Source organism: Thalia democratica, chromosome 4 (assembly GCF_965202585.1).
Source record: "Thalia democratica chromosome 4, ktThaDemo2.hap1.1, whole genome shotgun sequence".
NCBI lineage: Eukaryota > Metazoa > Chordata > Thaliacea > Salpida > Salpidae > Thalia > Thalia democratica.
Genome location: NC_139168.1, coordinates 50,200,958 through 50,228,032, shown reverse-complemented (window position 1 = coordinate 50,228,032; position 27,075 = coordinate 50,200,958). Strand labels below are relative to the sequence as shown.

At 25.2% G+C, this 27,075-nt stretch overlaps 2 protein-coding genes across 2 annotated transcripts; one reads left to right on the top strand and one right to left on the bottom strand.

The window, feature by feature from the left end:
• The first annotated feature begins 205 nt into the window (after nucleotides 1-205).
• Nucleotides 206-17,358, top strand: LOC145832906 (protein disulfide-isomerase 2-like). The gene is made up of 17 exons (XM_082940107.1): nucleotides 206-560; nucleotides 4,398-4,456; nucleotides 6,547-6,774; nucleotides 8,792-8,894; nucleotides 9,000-9,101; nucleotides 9,535-9,719; nucleotides 10,304-10,406; nucleotides 10,540-10,641; nucleotides 11,106-11,293; nucleotides 11,461-11,545; nucleotides 12,301-12,402; nucleotides 13,473-13,663; nucleotides 15,184-15,268; nucleotides 15,633-15,734; nucleotides 15,802-15,915; nucleotides 16,189-16,404; nucleotides 16,687-17,358. Exons 1-17 carry the CDS (start codon nucleotides 306-308, stop codon nucleotides 16,900-16,902), a joined length of 2,436 nt encoding a protein of 811 aa, XP_082796233.1. The 5' UTR covers nucleotides 206-305; the 3' UTR covers nucleotides 16,903-17,358.
• A 3,782-nt stretch (nucleotides 17,359-21,140) lies between these two features.
• Nucleotides 21,141-23,648, bottom strand: LOC145834998 (tropomyosin-like). The gene is made up of 8 exons (XM_082942528.1): nucleotides 23,535-23,648; nucleotides 23,147-23,272; nucleotides 22,722-22,879; nucleotides 22,401-22,494; nucleotides 21,795-21,865; nucleotides 21,599-21,737; nucleotides 21,313-21,382; nucleotides 21,141-21,226 (listed from the first exon to the last, which is right to left on the bottom strand). Exons 1-8 carry the CDS (start codon nucleotides 23,646-23,648, stop codon nucleotides 21,141-21,143), a joined length of 858 nt encoding a protein of 285 aa, XP_082798654.1.
• Nucleotides 23,649-27,075: the final 3,427 nt, after the last annotated feature.

Genomic DNA, 27,075 nt, shown 5'->3' with positions numbered 1-27,075 from the left:
TTAAGGGAAATGTATACCTCTAAAATATTTTGTATAGTTTTTCTAATTTTGCTGACTTAACAGCAGAAAAAATCTTCTGCTTTATAAAACTGTTATAAGTAAAAAAAGTGATGTATTAAAAACTCTTTTTTATAGTAAGACATTTTTGATTATCTTCTATAACTAGTATTTACTTTAAATAGTCAATATTTTTTTGTACAGATGTTGAAATGCTTAGCTTAAATTAGTTTTATTTGGATTTTAGTTTAGAAGATAATATTTCTTTCTGAAAAAAGTTGTCTGAAAGTCCTTAACGCAAAGTAATCATGGCAAGTTTTAGGAAGTTGATTCTATTTGTGATACCAGTTTTAATCAACCAAGTTACTGTAAGATGTGAAGATGCAACAGAAGATGTAGAAGTTGTTGATGTTGATAAATTTAACCAAATGATTGAAGATGAATCTGTATTTGTTATGTTTTACGCACCTTGGTGTGGCCATTGTCAACGCCTTAAGCCTACTTGGGATCAGCTTATGAAAGATATCAATGCTGATGACAACATTCCAATTACAATCATGAAAGTAAGTTTCATTTTTATCAATGGTTACAAATTAAAATAATTCATCTAGTTTACAACTTTTTCCTATCATTATATGTATTACTTTAAACGTCCACGTCAATTTTTACAAATTGATCTTATTTATAGAATTTTATCTGAGCTATCAGATTTTCTTTAATTGCTTGAAAAAAATTCAAATTATTTTTTGAGATATGAGCAATCAAAGTTGGTGACCTCAATAGGCTTCTAATGGAAGGCACAAACTAAAAACGCAAAATAAAAGACCATTTCACTAAAAATCTATCTCCTCCTTCATATTTTAAGCAATCTTCTTCAAATTTTCACAGAAAATGTATTATTAAATTTCCAAAAAAAAAAATTGAATGCAGGATTTTTTTTTATTAAGAAAAAAAAATTATTAAAATAACCCACCTATTTTTTTTTGTTTTATTAATCTAAACTTTTTATTTTTTAATATTTTTAAAATTTCAACATTTAAAGTCTTTTTAATCATAAAAGGAACGTTTTCTGAAAGTTTGAGGTCTATAGCTCAAAAAATGAAGGATAAGATAGATTTCTAGTGAATTTTAAATTTCCAACAAAAGTGACTCTAAAAAATTTGTGGTGCATATGTTGGTATTAGAAACTTTTTATAAAAATTACAATATCTCAAAAGTTATTTAACATTTTTAATCCCATAAAAACCGGCTTGTAGTTTGTACTTCAAGCTTTTATATAAGATTCAATGTTATTTTTAGTAAAAAAAAAATGTGGGACCCCCCTATGCCCTTAAATTCCTTATTAAAGGCTGTTAACCCCTATCTTAGAACTTAGACTTAACTGTTAAGCTAGATTTTCAGGTAAAATTCATGTTTTAAATAATTTTATTTCGTTTAAAACATGATCAAGTTGTGCTTTCTACAAATAATAGTAGCAAAACAGTTTAAATAAGATACTGGCCTAAGCTTGCTGAAAATGTTTTACTAAATTAGATTATTTAGTTATTTGTAATGTTCAGGACATATTTTTTTGTTTTGTGTAGTAACCCTGTTTTTAATTGTTTAGTCATTTTAAATTTCAGAATGTTAGTCTTATAATTTGTTATAATAAAATTTTGTTCAATATTAAAAAAAAAGTTATCTTTTTGTAGTTTTTCTCTATTCCAAGTTGATTTAAATCAAGCTTTTTTTTTTGCTGATATCTCTGATACAAATTTATACTTTTTTTTAATGTTAAAACTTTTAAATCAAGTATATTTTTATTTTTTTTTACTTTATGGTTCTTATTCATAAATGTTTATTCAATCTTATAGATTTTGATGACGAGCATAAAGTTAATTTTATAGGCAAATTTATTAACTTTTCATAAAAAAATAAAATTTTAATGTCAATTATTTTCCTTATCTTAAAAGCTATCTAAAATTTTTTTTTTATTTTAGAGAACGCACCTTTGTCTTTAATAAAAAAAAAAATTTGGTTTGTGGTTGGAATTATTTCATGGGAACCCTCCAAAAATAAAGTTTTTTTTTTGTTTTTTTTTCATCATATGGTATTAAAACCAAAAATAAATATTTTTTTTATATTTCATTTTCTTTTTCCCTTAGTTTGCATGTTATTTAAACTCTTAAATGTTTATTTTATAATTATTGTTAATATTTTTCACGATTTGGCCCCAAATCAAAATGATGTATACTACACTATCATTTGCCTTGGCCATTTCCTAGATAAAAAATTGTTAAAAAGAAAAAAATAATTAATAAGAATGTGAATTACAACAAATTTAATTAAATTATTTTATTTTAATTAAATTTGATGTAATTCACATTCTTATTAACTTTTTTTTTCCTTATATCAATTTTTTATCTAGGAAATGGCCAAGGCAAATGATAGTGTAATATACTACATTTTGATTTGGGGCCAAATCGTAAAAGACATTAACATTATTTATAAAATAAACATTTAAAAGTTTAAATAACATGCAAACTAAGGGAAAAAGAAAATTAAAAAAAAAAAAAAAAAATTTTTGGTTTTAATACCATATGATGAAAAAATACCTTTATTTTTGGAGGGACCCCATGAAATAATTCCAACCCCAAATCAAATTTTTTTTTAAATTAAAGACAAAGGTGCCTTCTCTAAAATAAAAAGAAAATTTTTAGATAGCTTTTAAGATAAGGAAAATAATTGACATTAAAGTTTTATGTTTTTTGAAGAATTAATAAATTTTTCTATAAAATTAACTTTATGCTCGTATTTTGATGACAATAAAGAGAAAAGTTAATTTTGTGTTTGTTGTAGTTCTTTTTTAATTATTAAATAAAAACATATTTTCTAAATTATTTTATTACTAGATATACTAGTTTTGAGTTTTCTTTACATTATTTTTAACTTACAAGAAATTAAATCTAGTCTTCTAGTTAGATATTTTTTTGTCATGTTCAAAGTAATTTTTCAATTTCAAACCTTTATTTCTACAATATGTCTTAAATATGATTGCAAAATGTAATTGTAATGAAAGATAAATTGTTTGAAAACTGAATGTTTACAACTTTTTTTTGTATGTTGGAAAATTGCTGCTTCAAATAAAATATGATTAGGCGTTTGCAACAAGTTGGTTGCAAAAACCTTAAAAAAAAGTTTTGAGCTTAAGAACAATTTTTTTGGTAAGTTTTTTTTAGCCTCCCTTTTATATGAGCTCTAGCCTGAGTAAAAATAAGGTGAAGTTTCTTATATACTTTCTGAGTAGTATAACCCTAAATATTTCTTTATTTTGCATAAGGGGTATCTTTGAGGTTATAACAAAATATTATACAAGTTGGCAACTCAAATTCCAACAGTTCAAATTCTTAAAAAATGATTTAAAGGCTCCAACTCAAAAAATTACAATAATAAAAAAAAATTAAAATGCTCTTGTAGGTCTAATTGGTAGGATTACGAATGTAAAAATTCTTTGAAAAAAAGTTATAAAAACAGAAAACTAATGTTTCCTAAAAATTAAGTTTTTTAATGTTTATTGACAAAGAGAGTATAACTCTTGAAAACGTTTTGAACTTGATTGTGCAATAAATTTGTAGAATTTTTTCAAAGAATCATTTGTTAGTTCTATATATTTGATACCCTTAAAAAAATTACAAACCAATGTTGAATGTGTGCTGGACATATTTAAGTATTATTTTCGATATATAAATCTTTTTTACTAAAAATTACTACATTTTACTCAATTTTGAAACTTTTTTAGACATTTCTCAAAACATAGTTAAAATTTGCTATAGTAGGTTTAATTAAATAAAATTATGGTTGTAAAAAGTATTTGATTTTTTAAGTTTATAAAAATGATAATTAACAATAACTCAGGTTTATTAAAGTTTTAATTTTCGGAATTTGAATTTTCAGAATTTGAAAAGTCATGAACCCGTCTATACCATATCCAAAAAATAATAAACTTTGCCATGATGTAGGCGTTTAAGATAATTTTGTGTACTTTAACAAGGTCTTAAGTATTTAGCTAAAATTACGCGATTAAAGGGGTAATTTTTGGCTTGCAAAAATTAAAATTTGGCTGTACTTCAATTTAACTTACTTCTAGAATAATTGAAGAAAAAAACATTTTTTAAATCTACTTCTATATAACTATGTATAAAACTTGGCTTAATTTTCTTTTTACTATAAATTAAAAAACCAAGTGGTATCATTCAAAGAAAAGTTATTCCAATTTTTATCAACAAGTTTTTATACTCTAAATAAAAGTTCAATAAATATTATATTTTTTTTATCTTATCATGAAATAAATGCGTTTAACCAGTAATTTAAGAACAATGGTTTATAATGTAGCTAAGTGTACAATGTTTTATAACTTTTAGGTAGACTGCACACAAAATACAAAGCTGTGTTCTGACCAAGGTGTAATGGGCTATCCTACGTGAGTTTCAGTGTACTAAATATTTGTAGATTGATAAAATAAGAAGTCTTTAATGAAGTAAGTATTTTATATTTTTCTATGGCTAAGTAGCATGGATAACTCTACTTTTAACTAGTAAAAAAAAAACTTTTCTTAAAGTTGATTTATTTATTTTGCAAAAATTCCTAGCTGGTATCTTAATAAAAAAGTTTTAATTTAGTATTACCTTAAGTTACTAATACGATAAATGGTTACAAAAGTAATAAACTATAAGTTAAAAACAGTGAACAAAACAAAAAAAAGCTAATAACAAAAGTGTTTTTGAAATTTTTTTTAATAAACTTATTATATCACAACAAATCTATTTATCATACTTCAATATAAACTAATCAAGCTAAACCTATTGGCAATAAGGTTTTTGTACCAGTTCAGGGAAATCCAAGGCTAATATCTTAGTATAGTATTAAATAAGAAGAAACAACTTAATTTATTTTAAAAGGCTATATTATTAGATATAAATGAATAATCAATAAGTACTACAAGAACATGTTCCTATAAAACTTTATAACATGATCATAAAATATGCAACATATAGTTTTTAGATAAATGTTAATATCATAACTATCAAAAATCGAGATTTTTTTAAATAAAAAATCAAATTATCTAAACTTTTTTCTTAAAGAAAATATTTGGGTGAGTAGTTTGATTTTAAATATTCTTAATAGAAAAACTTGCTCCATAACTGAAAAAAAAAACAAATACTTTTTTTGTATTATATATTTTATTGTTTTTTTTTCAGTTATGGAGCAAGTTTTTCTATTAAGAATATTTAAAATCAAACTACTCACCCAAATATTTTCTTTAATAAAAAAGTTTAGATAACTTGATTTTTTATTTAAAAAAATCTAGATTTTTGATAGTTATGATATTAACATTTATCTAAAAACTATATGTTGTTTTGAGACTGATTTATTGAAAATCAGTTTGTCTTACTAGACCACTTGAACTTAAATACTTTTTTTGTATTATATATTTTATTAAGTTCAAGTGGTCTAGTAAGACAAACTGATTTTCAATAAATCAGTCTCAAAACAATAATTCTTCCACCAAAGGCTAAAACAGCTTAAACCAATTAGTCCTAAAACAGTACTGAAACTGTTAATAGATGCTGCTGACAATACTTCTATCAAATAATCTTCTTAGGAGAATAGTGTCAAAGAGACAATTTTCATCAGACAACACGAAACTAAAAAATAACTAGAAATTCTTTTCAACTGGTAATTATTTTGCAATGAAAAACCATCTTTTAAACTGAAAAACAAACTTTATCTGAAAAAAAACTTTCTCAACTTTTTACGAATGGAATAACCCATACTTTACTTGAGATGCTTAGTTAGTACTTTTTGCCAATCGTAAAGTGATGCATTTTTTGCTATAGTCTGTGACCTGGTTTTGTAGTTATTATATTGAATCAGTTAAAAGTAAGAAAGATAAAACGTATTAAAAGCATAAATCACTAATCAAAATTACCAGTGTGTTATACTTTAGTCTCACTTTTATACGGACAATGTCAAGTATGTTCAGTTGCAATGATTTACTTACGTTATTTTTGATAGTACCTACACAAAGATACTTCAGTACTTAGGTACTATTTTTGTTTGGTGTAAAAACGCCACAGCATTTTGTGACTTTGTCTACTTTACTAATCCCATCAGAACGAAACCAGGTTGAAGATTTATTAAAAAAATGCTTAAGAACTTACCATGCCATGCACTTTTTGTAATTATTTTATGATGTCTTAAAAGACGTTAATCTTGCTGATGATAGCTAAAAGAAGTACTTCTAGATTTAGAAACGAAACAATTACATTAATAAAAGTTTTTAATGTAGTAGTTGCAGAATTTAGTAAACTGTAATTTTGTTGTAGATATTACAAACCAGTATAAACAAGTAAATGAAAACATAATGAATGTGAGCAGAGAAAAAATAGTACTAACATTTTTATTAAAACTTATACAGTTTTTCTTAATGGCGTTTAACGTTTTGTATAATAATTTTTCAATTTATTTTGGTATTTTAAATAAAATAAATCAGACAACTTTAATAATCAGGTTAAAGTTGTACTTGGAAGATGAGGAAGAGCCAGTAAGATACAAGGGTGGAAGAGATGTTTCATCACTTAAAAAATTTATCATGAAGAGCGTTGGACAAGAAGTAGATGATGAAGTGCAAGTGAAGAAAGTTGAACATAACGAGGGGTTGTTTGATCTAACAACTGACACTTTACAAAATCATATAAACCAAAAAGGATTTCATCTAATAAAGTTCTACGCTCCCTGGTTGGCTTTGTGTTAAAATGATATATATCAAAAAAGTTTTATGATAAAATATTAATAGTTGCTGCATATTTAATTATTTAAATACTAATAAACTTTAAAAACATTTAAAATAATTAGCATATAATTTTTGATAATAGCTGTTTTCAGTGAACATATTTACAACAATTTATGTCGATTTGTACAGTCTTTAACTTCTATTTAAACTTTATTATAATTATTAAACAAAAGCGTACATTAAAAAATTATATGTTTATATATATTTATTTATAAATAAAGCAATTTCATCAGCGAGACATAATTTATTTTTTTCACCTTATACTCATTCAGGGTTGCCACGAGGTCAGGAGAAGTCAGGAATAACTAAAAAAATGACAAAAGTCAGGAAAAAATGGGGGTTTTTGAAAAAAAGTCAGGAAATTTGATAAATTTTTTTTTTAATTTAGATTTTGTCAGTTTAAATCTACAAAATTCCTTATTTTCCAAAGCCTTCAAATCGTAAAAAAATATTAAAAACTCTTTAAAGTCAGACTAAAATTGTAAAGTTTTCCTAGAAATTTACAAGATTATTTAATTTCTAATGCCTTCATCTGGTATAAATTAATAAAATATCCTTTATGAAACTGCAAAATTTTTCTATTAACATATTGAACAACTACTTACTTGAATAAGCAGTTTTTGTAAGCTTTTTAGTATTGATGATCTGTAGCAAGGACATTCCATAATGAAACTGTGATATATACACAAAATTTTATCTAGTATATTTTTAGAATCAAAGTGTTTTTTGTTTAAGTAAATAGTTGATGCAACAAAATTGGAGGTAAAAATAAATGAGTGCAAAAAGAAAAGAAATGAAGCCCACAAAGCGTGGCTAGATTCAGAGAAAAGATTCTCTTTGACAAGTGTAGGGGCAGTAGACGAGAACGATTTAAATAAACTGAGCTAAATGATTTTAACTGTCAGTAAATGAAGCGGGATGCAGACCAGATGAACTGAAACCATATCTTTATTAGATGAAGAGGTAGACGTGCTAAGAAAGAAACGGAGAGAAAAAAAATAGTACATATAATTAAAAAAAACAGTGTTTGATTGAGTTCGCTATTATTTTAAGGTTTTAACTGTAAAAGTTCTTTACATGTCGTTTCGTTTATTTAGATAAATTATGTTAGGAAATGCTAAAAAAGGGTCTTTTTTCAGACAAGCTGTATTTATAAGGTAATAATACAAGTATTTTGTTGATAGAGCTGTTTATTGCAAATACATCAATCATACACAGATGATTCAAGTGGTATTCTGGAAATTAAATTATTTAGTTCAGCAAAAAAACTGTTGTTTTAACCTGCATTAAAATTAGATTGAAAGCTTTATATAGTTTATAGTGTTAGATTATGTATTTTTTAACAAGTTTAAATTGAGAGTCTGATTTAGAAAAGTCAGGAAAATTTTAGTAAAATATCAGGAAAAGTCAGGAACTTTTTCTCAACTTGATCTGCGGCAACCCTGCTCATGTCATTATTACAAATTTACTATATCATATATATTTGAATTATAGTTAACTTTTTACTTTTGTTATTATAATCAACACTTTTAATATAACAAACGACTTTCTTACTGACCAATTTTGATTATTTAAGTTATTTTTAGTTTAAAAAACATTTAAGTCTTTGTTTTGAGTAAGGTGAAAAATACAAGAAAACAAACTTTATAATCATTTTAAAACAAAAATTAAAGTTTGGATTTTATACAAAATTTAATTTTTAGCACCTGATTTTAATTTTCAAGCTCTAGTCTTAGTTAACTTAATTATTTAAAAATATTGTGTTTTTAAATTTTAAGCTATTAATATTTAGATTCAAATTAATCTAAACAAAAATAAATTTGTTTTTACCCATTGGACCAAGCTGTTAAGAGCAACTTGACTATAAACTAATTTCAATCATTACAATCAATGCTGTTTTATTTGTTCCTAATTTATAATTTAAAAAACCATAACACTTAATGATGTGCTATCATTATTTAGGTGTGGTCATTGTAAACGTCTTGAGCCAACTTGGATTGAATTAGCTAAAGAGTATACTCCTAAATCAGAGGAATTTTCAAATCAAGATGTAAGCATTGGTAGGGTTAGTTTTGTTGTTGATAGAGCATTTAAATTAAATCGAAGATACTTTGGTCTAAACGATTTGTTTCTTTTTTAACTAGATGTAATATTTTTATTTTATTTTTAGGTTGACTGCACTGAACACAAAGAAGCTTGTAAAGAACACAGTGTTCGTGGCTATCCTACTCTCCTTCTGTTTAACGATGGAAAAATATTAGAAAACTATATGGTTTGTTTTGTAGTTGTTACGTGAATTTAAACAAACAGTGCATTCGAGTATAATGATGCTGAGTTTGTATTGAAAAGAATTTAAGTCAGAAAAAAAATATTCTACGATTTGTGAAGCATTTTATATAAACTTTTACTACTGTTTTTTTTCATTAGATATAGGTTAGACAAAATAAAGAAACACCTTTTTGAAAATTGTTACTTATTTAGTAGCTACTTTTTTAATCTAAATTTAAAAACTGAAGTACAGTTCACTTAAAATTTTCCACAGAAATTGTATTAAAATATTTTTACCCTCTGAAAGGCTTGGAAATGTGTATACTTTGTTAAAACGATACATACAACTTACTTATTTTGTTATTTAGGAGCTAAAAGGTTTTATTTTGGTTTCATCTAATATTATGTGGTTTCCTTTAATAACTGTTTTCTAAAAGGGATCCCGGGACATGAGTTCTTTAAAAAAGTTTATCGAGAGTAAAGTAAATCCGGATCAAAAAGAAGAAGCCGACGACATTGAAGAGGCAGTTCACAAAGATGGTTTATTTGATCTAACAAGTGAAAATTTCAAGAGTCATGTGGAGAAGAAAGGATATCACCTTGTCAAGTTCTACGCACCCTGGTTAGTTTTTTGTATAAAATTTATTTTAACTAATAACAATATGTTTATTGATTTCAATTTAAAAAAAGTAATAACCTTAATATAACTGAAAACAACTTAGTTTTGATATGTTACATCACAAAAATAACATTTGTTTAAAAAAATATACAAAATAAAGTTTGAAATATTAATTATTTTCATTAATCTTTTTTGTTTATTAAAAATTTTGTCACGCACTTGGACTAAATCCGGCTAGTTAAGAATTTTTACTCTTAAGCTAGTTTTTACGGCTTTAAAGTCAATATTTTTCTTTATAAAGTGTTCCCTGGATAAAGTTTGTTACCTGGATAAAGTCTTTTTGTGATTATTGTGGTTTTTTTAAAAGTATTCAAATAAACTTTTACGTACTTTTTTTAATTTTTTGCTCCAGTTTTTGCTGACTTAGGCTAGTTTGACGTAACTCAGGCTAGTTTTTTGCCTCAAAGGTTAGCAACACTCTTCAACTTAAATAAAAATTCTTACACAAAATAGTTTTACTTGATTAAAACTGTAAATAACATTTTAGTGTTGAAAAATGTTTTAGTAAAACAAACAAATAAAAACAGGTGTGGTCATTGCAAGAAGTTGGAGCCAACTTGGGTTGAGCTTGCTAAGCTGTTCCAACCAAAAAATTCACAGCCAGCTGATAGTGACATTACAATTTCAAGGGTTCATTAAAATTATTATTTTGAGAATTCAGTTAAAGTGTTTTAAATTAGTATTCTTTTATTTTGAAAAATTCTTATTTAAAACAACTTTTGAAATTTTTCTACCAAAATAAACCATTAACTTTATATTGAAGATTGATTGCACAACTAATCGTGAAACTTGTGCTGAGTTTCAAGTCAGTGGTTATCCAACTGTTCTTCTCATAAAAGAAGGAGCAAAAATCGAAAAGTATTCTGTTAGTATATTTTAATTTTGAAAAACTTAACAAAAGTTTTTATTTTTCGTTAAATTTTTAAAAATTATGCTTACGTTTAAAGTTGTTGTAGTCGTCTGCAAAGTCTTAAAGTGAAGAAATGAAAAAGTTAATGACATTTTATATGGCTTTTATAAATATGATAGTTATTTATTTGTAACCATGGTACTATTTTTAATTACATTGATTTTATTCTTTCCAAAAATTTAAGTTGCTAATTTATTAATGTATAGTTTGTTTTACTAATATTGAAAAATTTTTTAGTGTTAACATTTTTATTATTTTTACAAACTTGGTAGTTTAGTTTCTAATTATATATATTGAGGTTCTTTTTTTACAAAAATTTTTCTTGGGTATTAATCCAAATTAATGTTCTTTAAAAATGTTTCTTACTAAAAAGTACTAAAGTGGTATTTCTTAGTTATGACTTTCAAAACGATCAACAGCGAGGTAGAGATTTGAAATCGTTCAAGGATTATTTGAGTAAATACCAGTCTGGGGATAAAAATGAAGAAGTAAAAGTTGAAAGTGGTTATGCCAGTGTTGCTGTAAACGGTCTTTTTGACCTAACAGCTGGCAGTTTTCAAAAACACGTTGAAAAAGGCTTCCATTTCGTTAAATTTTACGCTCCTTGGTTTGTTATTTGCTTTTTGTTTAAAAACTTGTATACTTTTTTGTCACCAAATGTTGAGTAAACTTAAATTTTAACTTGTTTTCTATTTCTGATGCAGATGCTTAAATATCAATATATATTATATCGAATGGATTGTTGGTTAACATATTATAATTATCAATACTTAGGTGTGGTCATTGCAAACGTTTGGAGCCGACTTGGGTTGAACTAGCTGAAAAATTTACTGATGTTAAAGACGCTACTATTGCTAGAGTTAGTTTTGTTGTAAATAAATATTAATGAAAAATAACTCCTTGTTGAATAAAATGAATTTAATAACAATGAAAATATCTGAAACAAAACAAGTATAAACATATAAACTAAAATGAGCTAAAGCTTAATAACTCTACATGCCCTCCAGCTCATTTAAGGAAAAATAAACTTAAGGTAAAGCAAAGCTCAAATGTGGGAATTTAGATAAATAACGAAAAGCATTTCTTAGAAATTGAAATGAATTGGATATATTAATAAAATTCTATTGGCTTTAACCGAAGAATACGCTTAAAAAAAAAAGGATTTTTTATTAACTGTAAAACAATAAAAAAAGCATTACAATTATTTTCAACACAATTAAACATATCCAATTTAACGTGAATCCCTTCTGGCTTTGTTAATTTCACCAATACCTGGGGCATTGAAGTCTTTTTTCTATGGGAACCATAGGAGCAGTAGTGTGCTTTTCCTCAACATTCTAATGATCCTTATCAGATTCATTTGTCTCATCAATTCTGGTAACATTCGAACCATCTGAAAATGTGAATTTAAAAGGAAGATTACTGAACTTAAAGTAGAAACACAAAATGCTCAATCGTTACGAAATTGAAATAATTTGATGTCGATTTGTAGTACATAATATTTTAAAATCTAAAAGTTTTGTTTTACCAATTTTTTTTTTACTTGATCGTCGTAAGAGTTCTCTATAACCTGTTTTATTTTTTTTTTAAAAGACTAATTAAAACAATTTTTAGATAGATTGTACTATTCACGCTGAAGTTTGCCAAAAATTTGAAGTAAGAGGATATCCAACTCTACTTCTTATTAAAGATGGACAAAAATTGGAAAAGTACAAGGTTATTTATTTTTAAACCAATCAAAAAAATTACGGAACTACAAGTTTGGAAAAATAGTTTTTTTAACTTTAATAAAAAAATTAAACATGATTTTTTTTTTTTAATAAATGATAATTTTTTTCAAAATAAACAATATATTTTTTAGAAAAGACTCTTAAAAATGTTTAGGCAAAGTTATTTTTAAATTTCTTAGTCGTTCTAATTGACAAGTTAATGTCATTTATAACTTATAAATAAAAGCACCTTTTTTATTATCTTACATTATTTACAAAACTTAATTGTTCTTTTTCGTAATTTTGTGTAAAATTATAGTTTTTTAACTTTTTACGAAGCAGCTTTTAAATAACCAATAGGAAAATTTTCACAAATTTGAAAACAAATTAACATAAAAATGAACAAGCATGTTTTAAATTTCTATTAAAAATCAAAAATTGTAGTTTTGCTGAATCCTTCGGTATTTAGTATTTTTAATAGTTCTCTATATTTATATCCTCTTATTGTACATTTTTTTAAATATCATTTGTTTGTTCATTATGGAGTAATTATTAATATAACATTTGAAGTTTAGTAACAGGGTTGCCAAAAATCCTGGAATTATGAAAAAATCTAGAATTTGACAATTTAGGTAAAAGAAAATCTGGAATTTGAGAAATAAAAAAAAAACTTGAAAAACCTAAAATTTTAAAGATATTTTATATGAAAAATAATGAATATTCGATTAGTTACAAAAAATCTATCATATAGAACAAAAACTAATAATAGTAAATACATTTAAAGTAGCTTTTCATTATCTTTTCAATGTTGTTATTCTATTTAAGACAGTTTTTTACATTGATTTTTTTTTTAACTTAAAATGAACCAAAAAACTTTTTCTTTAAAAAATCTTTAAAGCAAAGCATCTATTTTTAAGATTTAAGAAATTTAGAAAAGCCAGATTTTTTTTAAACCTTAGGTAACCCTGTAGTAATAAAATTTTCAATTTATAAACACATAATTAGTGTGCTTCACTCACAAAGTACTATATATCATTCTATTATAAGGTTACTTATAGAGTTATATGATTTTTACAGGGTGGTAGAGATGTAAACTCTTTGCTAAGTTTTTTCAACGAAAAAAGAAAATTTCCTAACATTCAACCAAAAGAAGAAGGAAAACTTCAATTTGGAGTGTCAAATAATGGGCTTTATGATCTGAATGATCAGATATTCCAAGCACATACATTAAAAGAAGGATTTCATTTTATTAAATTTTACGCTCCTTGGTGAGTTTAGGTAATATTCTACAAAATAAAAGATTAATGCAACAAAAAGTAAACTAAAAAGTATAAATTAAAATACTTTGCAAAATAAGAGACTTTTTGTTGATATAAAGTGTACAAAATATTTAAACATTATAAACTTGTGTACCACTTAGTTTTTTAAAATAAAACATCAACTAAACTAGTTCTGAACAAAGTTTGAATGTAAGCTTTAGTTAATTATCAAGTCGTAATTATGAACTAAATTGTAGAATTTATAGAATCACTAAACATTTTCTTACAGCATAAAAGCTTAAATATTTGTATCACTCAAAAATGTTTGTGTTTAATATTGATTTTTTTTTTAAATGTCTTCTTGACTGAAACTGTTCGGATAAGTGAATAAGCACTGTACTATATTTTCATTTTGATAAATTTAATACTTAACACTTTTTGAATTGTACTCTATTCTTTGACAAAAGTTAAATGAAATATAAAATTGTTTGGAAGAATATTGAAATATTAAATATGATGTAGTTATACGAGGTTAAAAAAAGCAAGCAGTTTAGACTAAAGCTAGAAATATTGTCAATAATGCTTTCCTTCCATTTGCGACTTCTCGTGTGTTTAAGTTAGGTATTTATTACAAACCTCGAGAATAAAATGATAACAAGTAATAATCAATTTTTTATTTGTTGATTGTTAGTCAGGGAATCCTGGAAAAACCTGGAATTTGACAATTTAGGCAAAAAAAACCTGGAATTTTAACAATTTTCACTTGTTCAGTAGTAAAATTTCGATTAGACTCAAAAAATCAATCATATATATAAAGAAAATGTGTCATCATCAAACATTTTTTTATTAAAAACATATTTATCGTAGCTTTACAGTATCTTTTCAATGTTTTTATACTATTTAAACAGTTTCTTACCTAAAACATAACTTTAAACTAAAAATAGACCCAAAAATGTGTATTTTAAAAATCCTGGAAGAAAATTGGAAAACCTGGTAAAAATTTTGAAAAAACGAGTGGCAACTCTGGTTAATTGATTTACAGAGTTTTGCCATCAGCTAATTAATGCAAATTAAATATACGTGTTTTGGCTATATTTCTAAACAAAAGATAAAATTGAAGAATAGTATATATTCAAGAGATAAAACTAAATACACTATTTATATAACAATAAACTTAGTTTTTTTTATATTGACATTGCATTATTTATATAACAATAAGCGTGTTAAAAATCGACAATAACTTAACCTTTAAAAGCAGATAAAATAATCAGTTTTTCTCAGAGCCTGTTTTCGTAAATAAACCCTAATACATGTATTTTTTATTTTAAACATAGAGGCACGTTTTTTTTAATTATGTAAAAGCTAATTGATTATCAAAGAAGATCAATGATGGAGCTGGGAAGTTTTGTACCATTGCAAAAACCACTTTAGTCAGTAATTTGTTTATCGTAAAAATTTCTTACCCAGAAACTTTAACATATTAAAAATATTCTGTTAATCAAACTTAATATATTTTTTTTAATTTTAAGGTGTGGTCATTGCAAAAGACTCGAGCCAACATGGAAAGAACTCGGTAAAAAATTTAAAGATGACAAACAAGTAACAATTGCCAGAGTAAGCTGTTTTTTAAAACCTTATAAACACTGGTTATTTATTTTGAAATTTATTTATGCTATTTTAACATTTACATGTTTCCCTATGTACTCAAGTATGTTTTTCATTATATTTTACTATAATTTTTGCTAAAAACGTTACAAATATTGAAATATTTAGCTAAGCGCACAGTACATTCAACTAAGGTCTGTTTTGATTTTTTATCTGAAAAGAGGGCGATTTAGTCAATGATTTTGGTAAAACCTGCACCAAGTAGTTATCTAGGGATTTATATTAAACATGTAGAAATTAAAATTCTGTGTTACTTTATTTATTACCTTATTGATTTATTTAATAATAATATTTTAACAAATACTATTCACAGATTGATTGCACTGTAAATCAAAAGTCATGCTCAGATAATGAAGTAAGAGGTTATCCAACACTACTTTTATTTAAAGATGGCAAGAAAATTGACAAATATGCAGTAAGATTTATTAAAATGTACTTTTCAGTATTAAACCATTAAAAATTTACCTTGACGATTATTCTAGGGATCAAGAGAAATAAATGATTTAGAAGATTATGTAAAGACAAGTATTATGAACAACAAAGGAAACTCTGCTGAAAAAATAATCGAGAAAAAAATTGCTGATGATAATGCTAAGGTTTGTAGATACCCTATAGAGAAAGATTGTTTCAAAGATTTAAATAAAACGTATGATTAGTTGGTAACTAGCAATTTTTTGTATAGTCAACTAAAGACATATCTTTAGCCAGAAAAACTCTTTTACTTATCAAAACAACAAATAGAGTTATTTAAGATAATAAACTATAAATAAAAGTTACTATTTATTAGTAATGTTTTAATAAAAAAAAAATTTAATTATTTTCTACAAGTCAATAATTTTAGGAAAAGTTTATTTAAAAAAAAATTAAAGGGAGTGTTAAGTCTGCATGCATCTAACTTTGAGTTTAATGTTGCGACGGATGCAACATTTGTAATGTTCTACGCACCTTGGTGTGGATTCTGCAAAAAATTGAAACCCACTTGGCTAGATTTGTCCCAAGTTGACTTTTCGTCTAAAACCAAAACACCTGTGAAGATTGCCAACGTTGATTGTACAAAAAACAAAGACCTGTGTGGATTGTATTCGGTGAGTTAATAAGATCCGTGCTGTGTATTGATTCTAACATAGTTATAACATTTAATTTCCAATGCAAAGCCTTTTTCAATCATTTATAAATTTTCAAGAACTATTATTAACTCAAAAATAATTATTACTCTGTGAAGTCCCTTGAAAGACAACTGTTAACATAACAAAAAATCTATAAATACTAGTTAAAAGTGTAAAAAAAAATAGTACTATTATGCCGTAATTATTTTTAAGATTTTTGGCTAGTGTTTTTACAACCTATTGACCAATAAATTATTACAGGTAACAGGATTTCCAACTTTAATTTTATTTGTCGATGGAGTTGAACAGGAGAGGTACAAAGGTTCACGACAGAAAGATGATCTTGCTAATTTTGTTGTGGAGTTTTTGAACAATCCAAATATTCAGCTAAAACAAGAAGAAATTGTAATAAAAACAGAAGAAACAGAACAAAAAGAAAATGTTGATGAGAAAGAAATGGTTAAGGACGAGCTTTAAAATTGTTTTATGTGTCCTAAATCCTGTGTCAAGTCTTTTTTTTAATTTCGCTGTTCTTCAACCTGTCAGATTTTAAAGATTTTAATTAACGTTTTTAGGACTTCAAGTTCCTTATTACCTTATCCTTATAGTTTAAAATGTATTCAAACTAGGTGCTATTTTGTTTAGTTTTATTAGTAAGTTTTAGTAGCATTTGTTGTTTTAGAAGCAATTTTAAAATGTTTTTTGTTTAAAAATTAGAGTGCATTGTTTTAGATAACTTAAATGTTTGAAGCAATTTTACTAACTGCCTACTTTAATATTTTTTTCTAAAATATTGAGTAGTTTTTGAAGTAGTTTTTTTTTTAATATATACCAAGTTTTTTTACAATATATTCCGATTACGTTTTGAAAGTTTTATTGTATTTGTAAACTTATATTTTATATTTAGTAACTTAGTGTCTTAATAAATTTTTAACTATATATGTAAGCTTATTGTTTTACTGGTTTAAAGTTATTTCTTATTTGTAAATACTTATAATTCTGTTAAGTTAAACTATCTGTGTTACCACGTTATGTTTAGTTACGTAACTTTTCTGTTTAAGACGATAAAAGTTTTTGCCACTAATTTATTCAACTTTTAAAAAGCTTAGTGCCTAGGTTTTCGGATAACTTATATAATTTCTGACTTAAAAGTACTTGCTTGTAGAAAATTTTAGTTTACATTTTGTAGATAAGTAATGCTGATATTGCTATCATAAAGTTGAATCTAAATTTTTGAACAGTATATTTTTAGTATCTATATTAATAAAATCAGGTATGCCACTTACACCGCCTAGTTTAAAAATTTCAAAAAATATCAGGCTATTTGATTGTTTTTCATAAAACTCAGGTTAGATTTTCAAATAAAAGACATAAAAAAATTAAAATCAAATTTGATTAGTTGTCTTCATTTTCTATTTTTTGATAAGTTTATGTTCACCATTGAAGTTTAATTTTATAGTATTGACTTCTGCTACTAGATAAATTTCCTGCCTTACGGCTAGTTTTACTTTAACAGAACGAGTACATTGTAATTTAAGTTCTGGTATTCCGCTTTATAATAGTTATATTAAAAGTTTAAGTAAAAAAACAAGTATAAAAAAGTTATTGTAGCTTGTTATAAGATAGGGCTGGTTTATATGTATGTATAATTGTAATAGTATAATACAGAGCACTGTTGTATATGGACAAAAAAAATATGTTTACTACTCCTTATTCTTCATATACACTTAAATTTTTTTTTCTCAGTATAAAAAAATGTGCTTGGTTGCTTTTTTTAAAACATAGAACTTGCAAGGATATATTTATAGTTATTTTGTTAGCGATCTTTAAAAGACCAGGATCAAGCTGGATCTTTATTTCAAAATTCTATCCGGATCCATGTAACTAAATAGAGCATTATACTTTTTTTTTATTAAAAAAAAAGAGCTTTCACACTAAACTTGTAACAAAAAGTTTCACAAATTAGTACACAAATAAACGATTAAATTTAAACAACAAACTAAATAATACACAACATCAAGCATATAGAAATCTACTTTATAAGATACTAGTAAAAATTTTAACTCATGTAAATTGTAGATTTATAAAACTTTTTTCCGTTGCAATAGAAGTTACTACGTTGTTAAATAAAAATTTTAAAGATAAATTACATTTAGTAGCATAAGCTCTTTCAATTGGATAAATAAAAGCATTTTGACCGATTTCTAGTAGTTTTGAATTCTTATTTTCATGACAAGCTACTTTACTGTTTCGAGCCTATTAACCCTTTTATTAAACAATTATTTTTTTAATACTTTTTTTTTTATGTTATTAAATGGGTTTATTAAATATCTCTAGCCGGTGGCCAGCTTCAACAGCTATTTTTTACATAATTAGCCGAATTTGTTCGACACAGACGCTTTAAGTTTTTAGATTTATGTCAAATACAAGTTTTAAATTTGTCTATCCACCAAATTATGAAAGCTTAACCTAGGAATTAGTCCTGCAGCATAATGCCAATTTATATTATACATTAAATATTTTATTCCAAATTATTTTGTTTATTTTCTATCCTTAATAGTCTCGACTGGTCTTCTGCCCGCGAGTGGTATGTTATCCAACCCTACTATAAGACAAAAATTATTACATTAAAAAAGTCAACTTGCTTGTTATTGCTTGGTCGTTAGAGCAGACAAAGTATTTCACTAAAGGGCTGCAAAAATCTTGTGGATGTTACGAGTCATAAGCTACTATTAAAAATTTTTGGTTATTGTGCTAATAACGAAGTTATGAAAAAACGCATATTTGACTGAAACAGGTATATGAAATAGTTATACGTCAGGTAAAACCATTGTAGCTAAATATGCTGCATCACGTTATACAACCTTGACAAATAAAATTAATTTGCACCAGGGTAGTTTAACTGGTGAATTACTTGATATTGTTCATTGAGTAATAAAGCATGTCATTCAATGGTATTCAATTGTAAAGATTAGACATCAAATGACAAACTACTTTCAAGGGCTTTCAGGTGTATTAAAAATGGTCAAAGTTTAAAACACAATGAATATTTCTCAGCGTTGTTTAGATACAATGGTGCGTTGTATTTTAGTGACGGAGTTATACTTTTTAAGAGTAGTGGTGCCTTTAAGTTTGCAATCTTTGTCCTCTTTAAGCTTCATTCAGCGCACCAAGGAGTGACATCAATGCAAAACCGTACCCGATAAACTGTCTTCTGGCCTGGTATTACACACGACATTGAACCAAGTCGGGGAAAAAGACAAACTGCAATCGTAACTTTAGTTCTCAATCATTGATACTAAAAGCATTATTTTATCCTTCTACAAGTTAAAAAAAAATATTTGTAGATGTTTTCCATTTTGGTGGAAACTTTTTTTTAGAAGTGGGCGACAGATTCTCAGACTGGTCAGAAATAATTTCCTTACCCAGCAAAACATCTCAAGGAGGTTTGAGTTGGTTGATTAAGTATCTTCGTGACTTTTTTCTAGGTTTGGAGTACCTGAGGAGGCATCGAGCGAAGTGTACCAGTATTATTTTACCTGTTCAACTAAAGAATTCCGGAAAACCGGGGATGTAGCGATAAATATGCATAGCTTCTGAATATTACCCAAGATCAAAAACAAAAGTAGCTGTCAAACAGGCCAAAAGACTGCGAAGATCTATTTTTGTCGCCTCTGGATGTCTATAAAAAGATAAGTTTTTAGTGACAATCAAGTGTCGACAAGTATTAAAACAAAAGCTTTCCAAGTTTGACGCAGAAGTCTACCCAGCTCATAGAAGGGCAATGTACATCATTAACGTCCTGATTTGCTTAAGTTATGTTTCAACGGTGCCAATACTGGTTAAACAAGTGAGTTTGAGGAAGAGCACATTCCTGCTTCTATAGTCTTTTTAAAATAAGGTCTCGCTTGCCTTGCATAGCTTAAGATGTTTCAATGGGCAGAAAAGCTTGAGAGTGGAGTACTCCAAAGTAGAATTCATATTGAGTTTAGTTTGTTTGTTTCTGTTTCTTCAAAACTTAATGCTAAGTCTTCAATTGCTAAGCCAAGAGGGATTCTGCGTTAAATTGGATAAATTTAAATGTGTAGAAAATTCATTTGTAGTGCATTTTATTGTGTTTTTACTTTTTAAGTTATAGTCAATTGAATTTTGTTAATCAATTCAACTTAGTTTCATCTTAGTGAGTGATTTTTTACTTGTTTAAATCCCCTTTTGATAAGCTTTATTTTTGCCTTAAATGAGCTGTGGGGATTTTTGATTGTTTAACTTTAGCTCATTTTAGTGTGTTTATGTTCATACTTGTTTTGGTTTTTTTGTTGTTAAATATTTAAATAAACAAGAAGTTGTTTTCTTCAAATTATATTATTATTATCGTCAACTATTTAACTGTAGTTGAACGCAGTTGTAGTTTATATTATAATTTATTAATAATTTAAAAAAAAAAATAACTACTCAGAAAAATAAATATTTATACTTTGATAACTTTGTAAATATTATTTATTAAATCACAAAAATTAAAAATTTTGAGTCATTATTTTTTAGGTAAAAATTATGTATCAAAAAGTACTTTATAAAACCAAATAGAATTGAAGTATTTAATAAGTTTTAAGTAAACCAGCAAAAAATATTTGTCTCTTATAAAGAACCAAGTGATAATTTTTATTAAAATAACAGTCTGCTTATCTAAGTAAACATAAAAAAGCTATGTTGTATTATTAATCGAATTCAATCATATCACCAAGAGTTTTGTCTAGTTTTTCATTAATTTCTTTGAATGTCTTTTTCTCGATGTAAAGTTGATCTGCAATATCGTCAGTGTTATTTAAACTTTTATTATATATTTTAAAACAAATAAAATAGGTAAAACATGCTAAAGATATGTAAAACCTTCTAAGTAGTCGACTGTCTTCTCAAGCTTGTCAACTGTTCTTTCTGCAAATTCAGCGCGCGTTTCAGCCTGTTGATAATTTAACTAAGTTTATTAATGCTTCTCGTATTAGAAATTGTGCTTTAAACTGAGTACCATAAGTTTAATTATTTTATATATAATTTTTTGAGTATACACTATATATGAAAAGCTTTATTTTTCTCTAAACAAAAGAAAAAAGAGTACAAATCAAATGTTTATTAAATAGAAAACAATAAAATAGTTAAAAAGTTGAGTTTAACAAACATTTTTTAAATTTTCCATTAGCGTGCTTATTTGATTTTCATAGTTTTCTTCTTTATCTAAGTTTTGAGATGAGATTTTTTCAACATCTTTTAACTCAGACTGTAAATTTTTAAGCTGTTTTTCAGTTTTAACAATTGATCTGAAAAAGTATAGTATAAGCACAAGTTATAGATTTTAATTAAAGTTAAACACAAACGCTTCATATTCTTCTGATCTATCAGTTACTCTTTCCAAGTCATTTTGAACCATTTTTAGTTTTCTTGTCACCTTTAAAAGTATTTTTTGGTATGTAATTTACAAATATTAGTTTATCTTTGAAAGGTCAAAAACTCCAAAAGATATTCAATGCTCTTATTTTTCAATTAAACTTATCTAAAATAAGCATTAAGTTAACTATTTTTACAAACTTTAAAAATTCGATAAAAGTTTTACTGAAGTTTATTTCGCATACTATCCTTCAACTATAGTTTACAGAATAAATTATAAGTGGGAAACTTTTATTATCGGTGCCTAAATTTCACTATAAAACTCTCTTAAGAGCTGCATATATTTCCAACTTATTTAAAATCAAAATCCTAATAAATTGATAACTAAATAAACAACACGTGTACTGAAAACCAAATTAAAAGCTAATTTAAATACAATTGTGTAAAATTTCAACTTTATTAGTTTTACACAAATTGTTTTTAAGCTAAAAAAATTTTGCATGCCAGAAATGTGTGCTTAAAGGTCATACATAGGTTGCTAACCTCAGGTATAGATACTAACAACTAACCAAGTTAATAATTTTAAACAACACTACCTCTTCGTATTTTCTATCAGCATCTTCAGCAATTTCTTTTGCATCTCTAAGTTGAATGTCTAAAAGCTCTAACTTTTCTTCATCTTTGTAGGATCTTAATTTTTCATGTTTTTATTTTAATTAAAATTTCATATAAATCAAAATGCAAATATACAGATAGAAAAAAAATTACTAAAAAAAAACTACTTAATACTCAGTTCAGAAAAAAAAAAACTAACTTTATTCTGTTTTATTATTTATGTAACTTATATTTGTTTAAGTTTAATCGTTGAAATTATAATTACAAGAATTACCAAATGAAAAGTTTTTACAAAGTATAACCTTCCCTCTATCATTTTCCGTCCTTGTTCACTTTCCCCCGCAGCCTTTTCTGCAGTTTCAAGCTTATCAAGAACTTCAGTCAGTCTTTCAGTCACCCTCTGCATCTCCTCTTCCAATAGTTGCATTCTTCTTGTTTGGGCATTAACTTCCAACTCTGACTGTTGAATCAATAAACTTTTATAATTACGTATAAGGAAAATAATTGTCCGTGAACTAAATACGACTCAGATCTTAAACGTGTTTAAAATTTTATAATAAAAACACTTAAAAAGTTATTTAGCATTTTATGTATAATTTTTTCAAAAACTTGTTTGTACACTTTTTTTTTTCAAAACTAGTAAGTGTAAAAGTTATTTTAAGCTGCTTTACTTTTTCTTCCACTCTATGTTCATTATGTTTATTTAATTTATTTTATTTCAGCTTACATCAGTAGCAATTTTTTCCGCAGCATCAAGTTTTTCAATCGATGCTCGATAGTCCTCATTTATTTTGTCTAACTTGTCTTCCAACAAGCTTATGTTTTTTGTAACTTGTATTGTTTCGTTCTCCATCTAATAATTTTTTTTTTTGATAAATTTACAATATAACTAGTAGCTATATAAAAGCTATAATCGAAGTGAGTTTAAAAAAACTTTTAAAACTTTTAGCATAAACTTACATCATGATTAGCTTCACTACAGCCAATGAAAGTAAAAGTAAGTAAGGAAATAATTTAAACACAATTTGTTAATTCAAGTAAAATGCAGTATAAAGTTTTTTATACTAATCGTTTTTAATTATGTTTTTATAATATATTTTTTAAAGGTGACATACGTTAGTAGCGTGTTTTTCAGCCTTTTCTTTTTCTGCTTCTAATTGAACAGCTCTGACCATAGATTCCCCTCTTTCTTTGATCAAACACGACATTTTGTGTTTAATTGACTCCATATTTTTTTGTAACTGTTAGTTTATGGATGTTTAATCTGCATCAGAATTTTAAACTTATAAAACTTTGCAGTAGATTTATTAAGTAAATAAAGAATTGTTAGGTTGCCTTAACAAATAAAAATAGTCAAAAATTTCGTGACTAAAATGTTTTTGTTTTAACAAAAAAAAATTAAATAATGATTATTATATGTGCTAAAGTAAAAGTTAAAGCTTTTTAAAAAATTTTTGATTCAATAAACACATAAATGTGTATCTAATAAAAAACACTATAATTAATATTTACGATTTATAAAAACAAACATTAACGTTGATGAAATGTATGTTAATGAGATGTAAAACTTTTTTAACTGTAGTTTTAAAAGGTTCAATCTAAACTAAAAAATATTTTATATTATAAAACATTTCTACAAGCGATTTGTGTTTCTTTTTAAACACTTTTAGAACGTTAAGTTTAGAAAAAACTGAAAATTTGTTAAACTAGCCTAAATGCGTAACTATATACAAGATAAATGTTGAATAAACTTTTAAAGCGTTTTAACTCGTATTTAAAAAAATTTTAAACTGTAATCAAAAACATTAGTTTTCTAGTGTCGTGTTAGATGTTTAAACAAAACGAAATTATGAATTATAGTATTTAAATACATTTATGTCATTTATGATACTTTAGGTCAGTGGTATTCAACCTATTTAAAATCTGTGTACACAAAACTACTGAAATCTAAATTCTGTGCACACTAGACTATAAAAAGTTAAATAATTATAACAAAATACTATTATATTCATGTTTTAAAAGTCTTAGTATACCAAAAATGTGTTAAGAACTAGCTAACTTATTTATAATTTGCTTTTTATAATAGATAATAACAAATGAAACGTCATTTTTAAACTGTTTTTCACTTTTTAAAATTTTCTGTGAAAATTAGAATAATTTATACGTACACTAAAATTAATACGTGCACACCGTGAACATCACTGCTTTAGGTTATAGATGTTTTTGAAGTTATTTGAAACAAACTTTATATTTGGTTTTTCTATGTATTTAAAGTAAATATAAAGGTAAAATACTGGTTTATAAAATTTATTTTCAGAGATCAATTAACTGCTTTATTTATGAAATACAAAAAAAAAAGATTTTTAACTAAAGTCATAAATAAAATAAAAGACTTTCTTCCTTGTTTTTAAGTTAGGCACACGATAACTTTTTATTATAATAGTTTAATTCTTAGTTAACATTCCGAGAAACTTGTTTTTTAAAAGCTGAAAATTTAGTTTTATTTAATTTTTTTGTGTAACTGTTTTGTTTACTTTTCATTAGCTTAAAATTTTTTTGTTTAACACATTTGACTCCTTTTAAGTTATGAGATACTAATTTTCATACAAATAAGTATTTTTATTGTAAAAATACTTGTTTTAGTTCTACATAAACGCTAACTAATATACAATATGCATGTATGCTACTAATGTAACATTAAACCTATAAAAAAAACAATTGTGGTGTGTACATATTATAGTATCATGTTTTTTGTATATAATAAAGTCTTATAAACAAACTCGTGTGCAAAAAGGACTTTGACAGTTTCTTTGATGAACTATAACTAACAAGTTCTGTAAATATACTTTAGCTAAAGCTTATAAACCTAACAAAGAAAAAAAAAAAAAAATAAAAAACTGTCATGCCGAAATGAAACTAAAAAACGACTAAGTTTCTTGGTGATAACAAATATATATGACAACAATAAATTATAAACTCAATCTTATGTTTATGTTAATGTTAGCAAGGTCGTTCAGGTCACAATGTTTTCTTTCTTCTATCATTCACCCGATCACAACTTTTAGTTTCAAACGCAAAGAAGTTTATGACGTAATAAATTCTGTTTATTATTAAATGTTATCACCTCTTTTTGATGTATTTAAGATATAAGTTAAGCAGGACTGTTTTTACTGATATTTTACTTACATTGAATGAATGTGTATTTAAAATAAACACAACAAGTTTTTACACATATATATTAGTATAGTAGTCATTATTCTTAGTTTTAATATAGTTTTGAATTTTTTTTACAAACTTAATGTATAAACTTATGCAATAATCTAACTCAGTAATAACTTGAAAAAAACTAACTTACAATTTTTATTTTATCTAAAATTGTTTTTGATTTGTAAAAAAATATTTCTTTTTAAATAAGTAAGTAATAAAAATAAAAACTGATTGGATTAGTAGAGAAAATGTAGCATATTATGTAAACTTGAATTTTAGTTTAAGTAAAAAAAAATAAAAAAGTGTCTATTTTTTATAAAACTTAAAAAGATGAATTTAATTAACAAAAAAAGTTATAAAACAAATTACGTAGAGAATAGTAATACAAATTTGTAAGTTTATTAAACACGATAAAAAAAATCGACGCTAAAAAGTATGGTAAAAGGGGTAGAGAAAGACCTTTTGGTATCAAGCAACATACCTCTTATTTACTTTATTTACTTTGATCTATATAAAACATCTTTTACTATTAAAGATTTGTAAAAAAATAGAGTATATAAAAGTAAGAACAATACTTTGTATAAAACAAAATTAAGAATAACTTTAAATGAAAAGTAAGTATTGTTAAAAAAGTAGACTAAACATTTGCTTAAATAAATAAACTCAAGTATGTTAAGGAAATATTTGAATAAATTTCTTAAAAAACTTCTTAAACATAATTTAAGAAGCTTATACACTTGATCATTTAATTTAAAATTATCTACATATATAATTCTAATCTTCTGAAATGATATGTTTCGATCTAGAACCAAAAAATGTATAAAATAAAACTATAAATTTACTAAAAAAGTTTAACACTTAAGCTAAAAGTGAAAATATTTAGAATTAAATACATTTTAAAAATAACATTAGTTTATAAAACTTTTTTATTGGTTATATCTTGTGACATTTGCTTTACTAAAGAAGTCAGAGCTTTTTTTCTTTTTTCATTTATTATTTTGTCTTCTGAATTATTACTAGTACTTGGTGTACTTATTGAACCTTTTCTATTTTTTTCCTTCGAAAGAAAAACAATTTTGTTTAAAAATTTAGTGTTTACTAGTTTTAATTATAGCGTCAAATTCCATAATAAATAAGTATAAATTTAACTACTCAATGTACTATTAATTTTTAATTTTAGTGTTTTTATTTTGTTTAGCTTATGTGATAAGCAAATTCTACTTTTAAAATAGGGGTTGGCAATCTTATAAAAAACGGGTCAGGTTTACTGAAAAAATCATGACTGGCTACATTTTAGTAAAAGAATTTACTATGAAATAAGTATACACACAAGATCGTAACTAAAATAAGATAAAATATGTTATGTAAAATTAAAAGAATATGAAATAGGCATCAAAGTGTACTAATAAATTACTAAAAATTTTTGAGTTTTAGAATTTTATCTACAAT

What these genes read in the sequence shown, in the direction of transcription:
- LOC145832906 (XM_082940107.1), top strand. Translation starts at nt 306, where the DNA reads ATGGCAAGTTTTAGGAAGTTGATTCTATTTGTGATACCAGTTTTAATC. An exon ending in ATTAAATTTTACGCTCCTTG is followed by an intron (nt 13,664 to 15,183) that starts GTGAGTTTAGGT and finishes TTTAATTTTAAG; the next exon opens with GTGTGGTCATTGCAAAAGAC. An exon ending in AACAAGTAACAATTGCCAGA is followed by an intron (nt 15,269 to 15,632) that starts GTAAGCTGTTTT and finishes TACTATTCACAG; the next exon opens with ATTGATTGCACTGTAAATCA.
- LOC145834998 (XM_082942528.1), bottom strand. Translation starts at nt 23,648, where the DNA reads ATGGAGTCAATTAAACACAAAATGTCGTGTTTGATCAAAGAAAGAGGG. An exon ending in CTGAAAAACACGCTACTAAC is followed by an intron (nt 23,273 to 23,534) that starts GTATGTCACCTT and finishes AAAAATTATTAG; the next exon opens with ATGGAGAACGAAACAATACA. An exon ending in AGATCAGAAGAATATGAAGC is followed by an intron (nt 21,738 to 21,794) that starts GTTTGTGTTTAA and finishes ATACTTTTTCAG; the next exon opens with ATCAATTGTTAAAACTGAAA.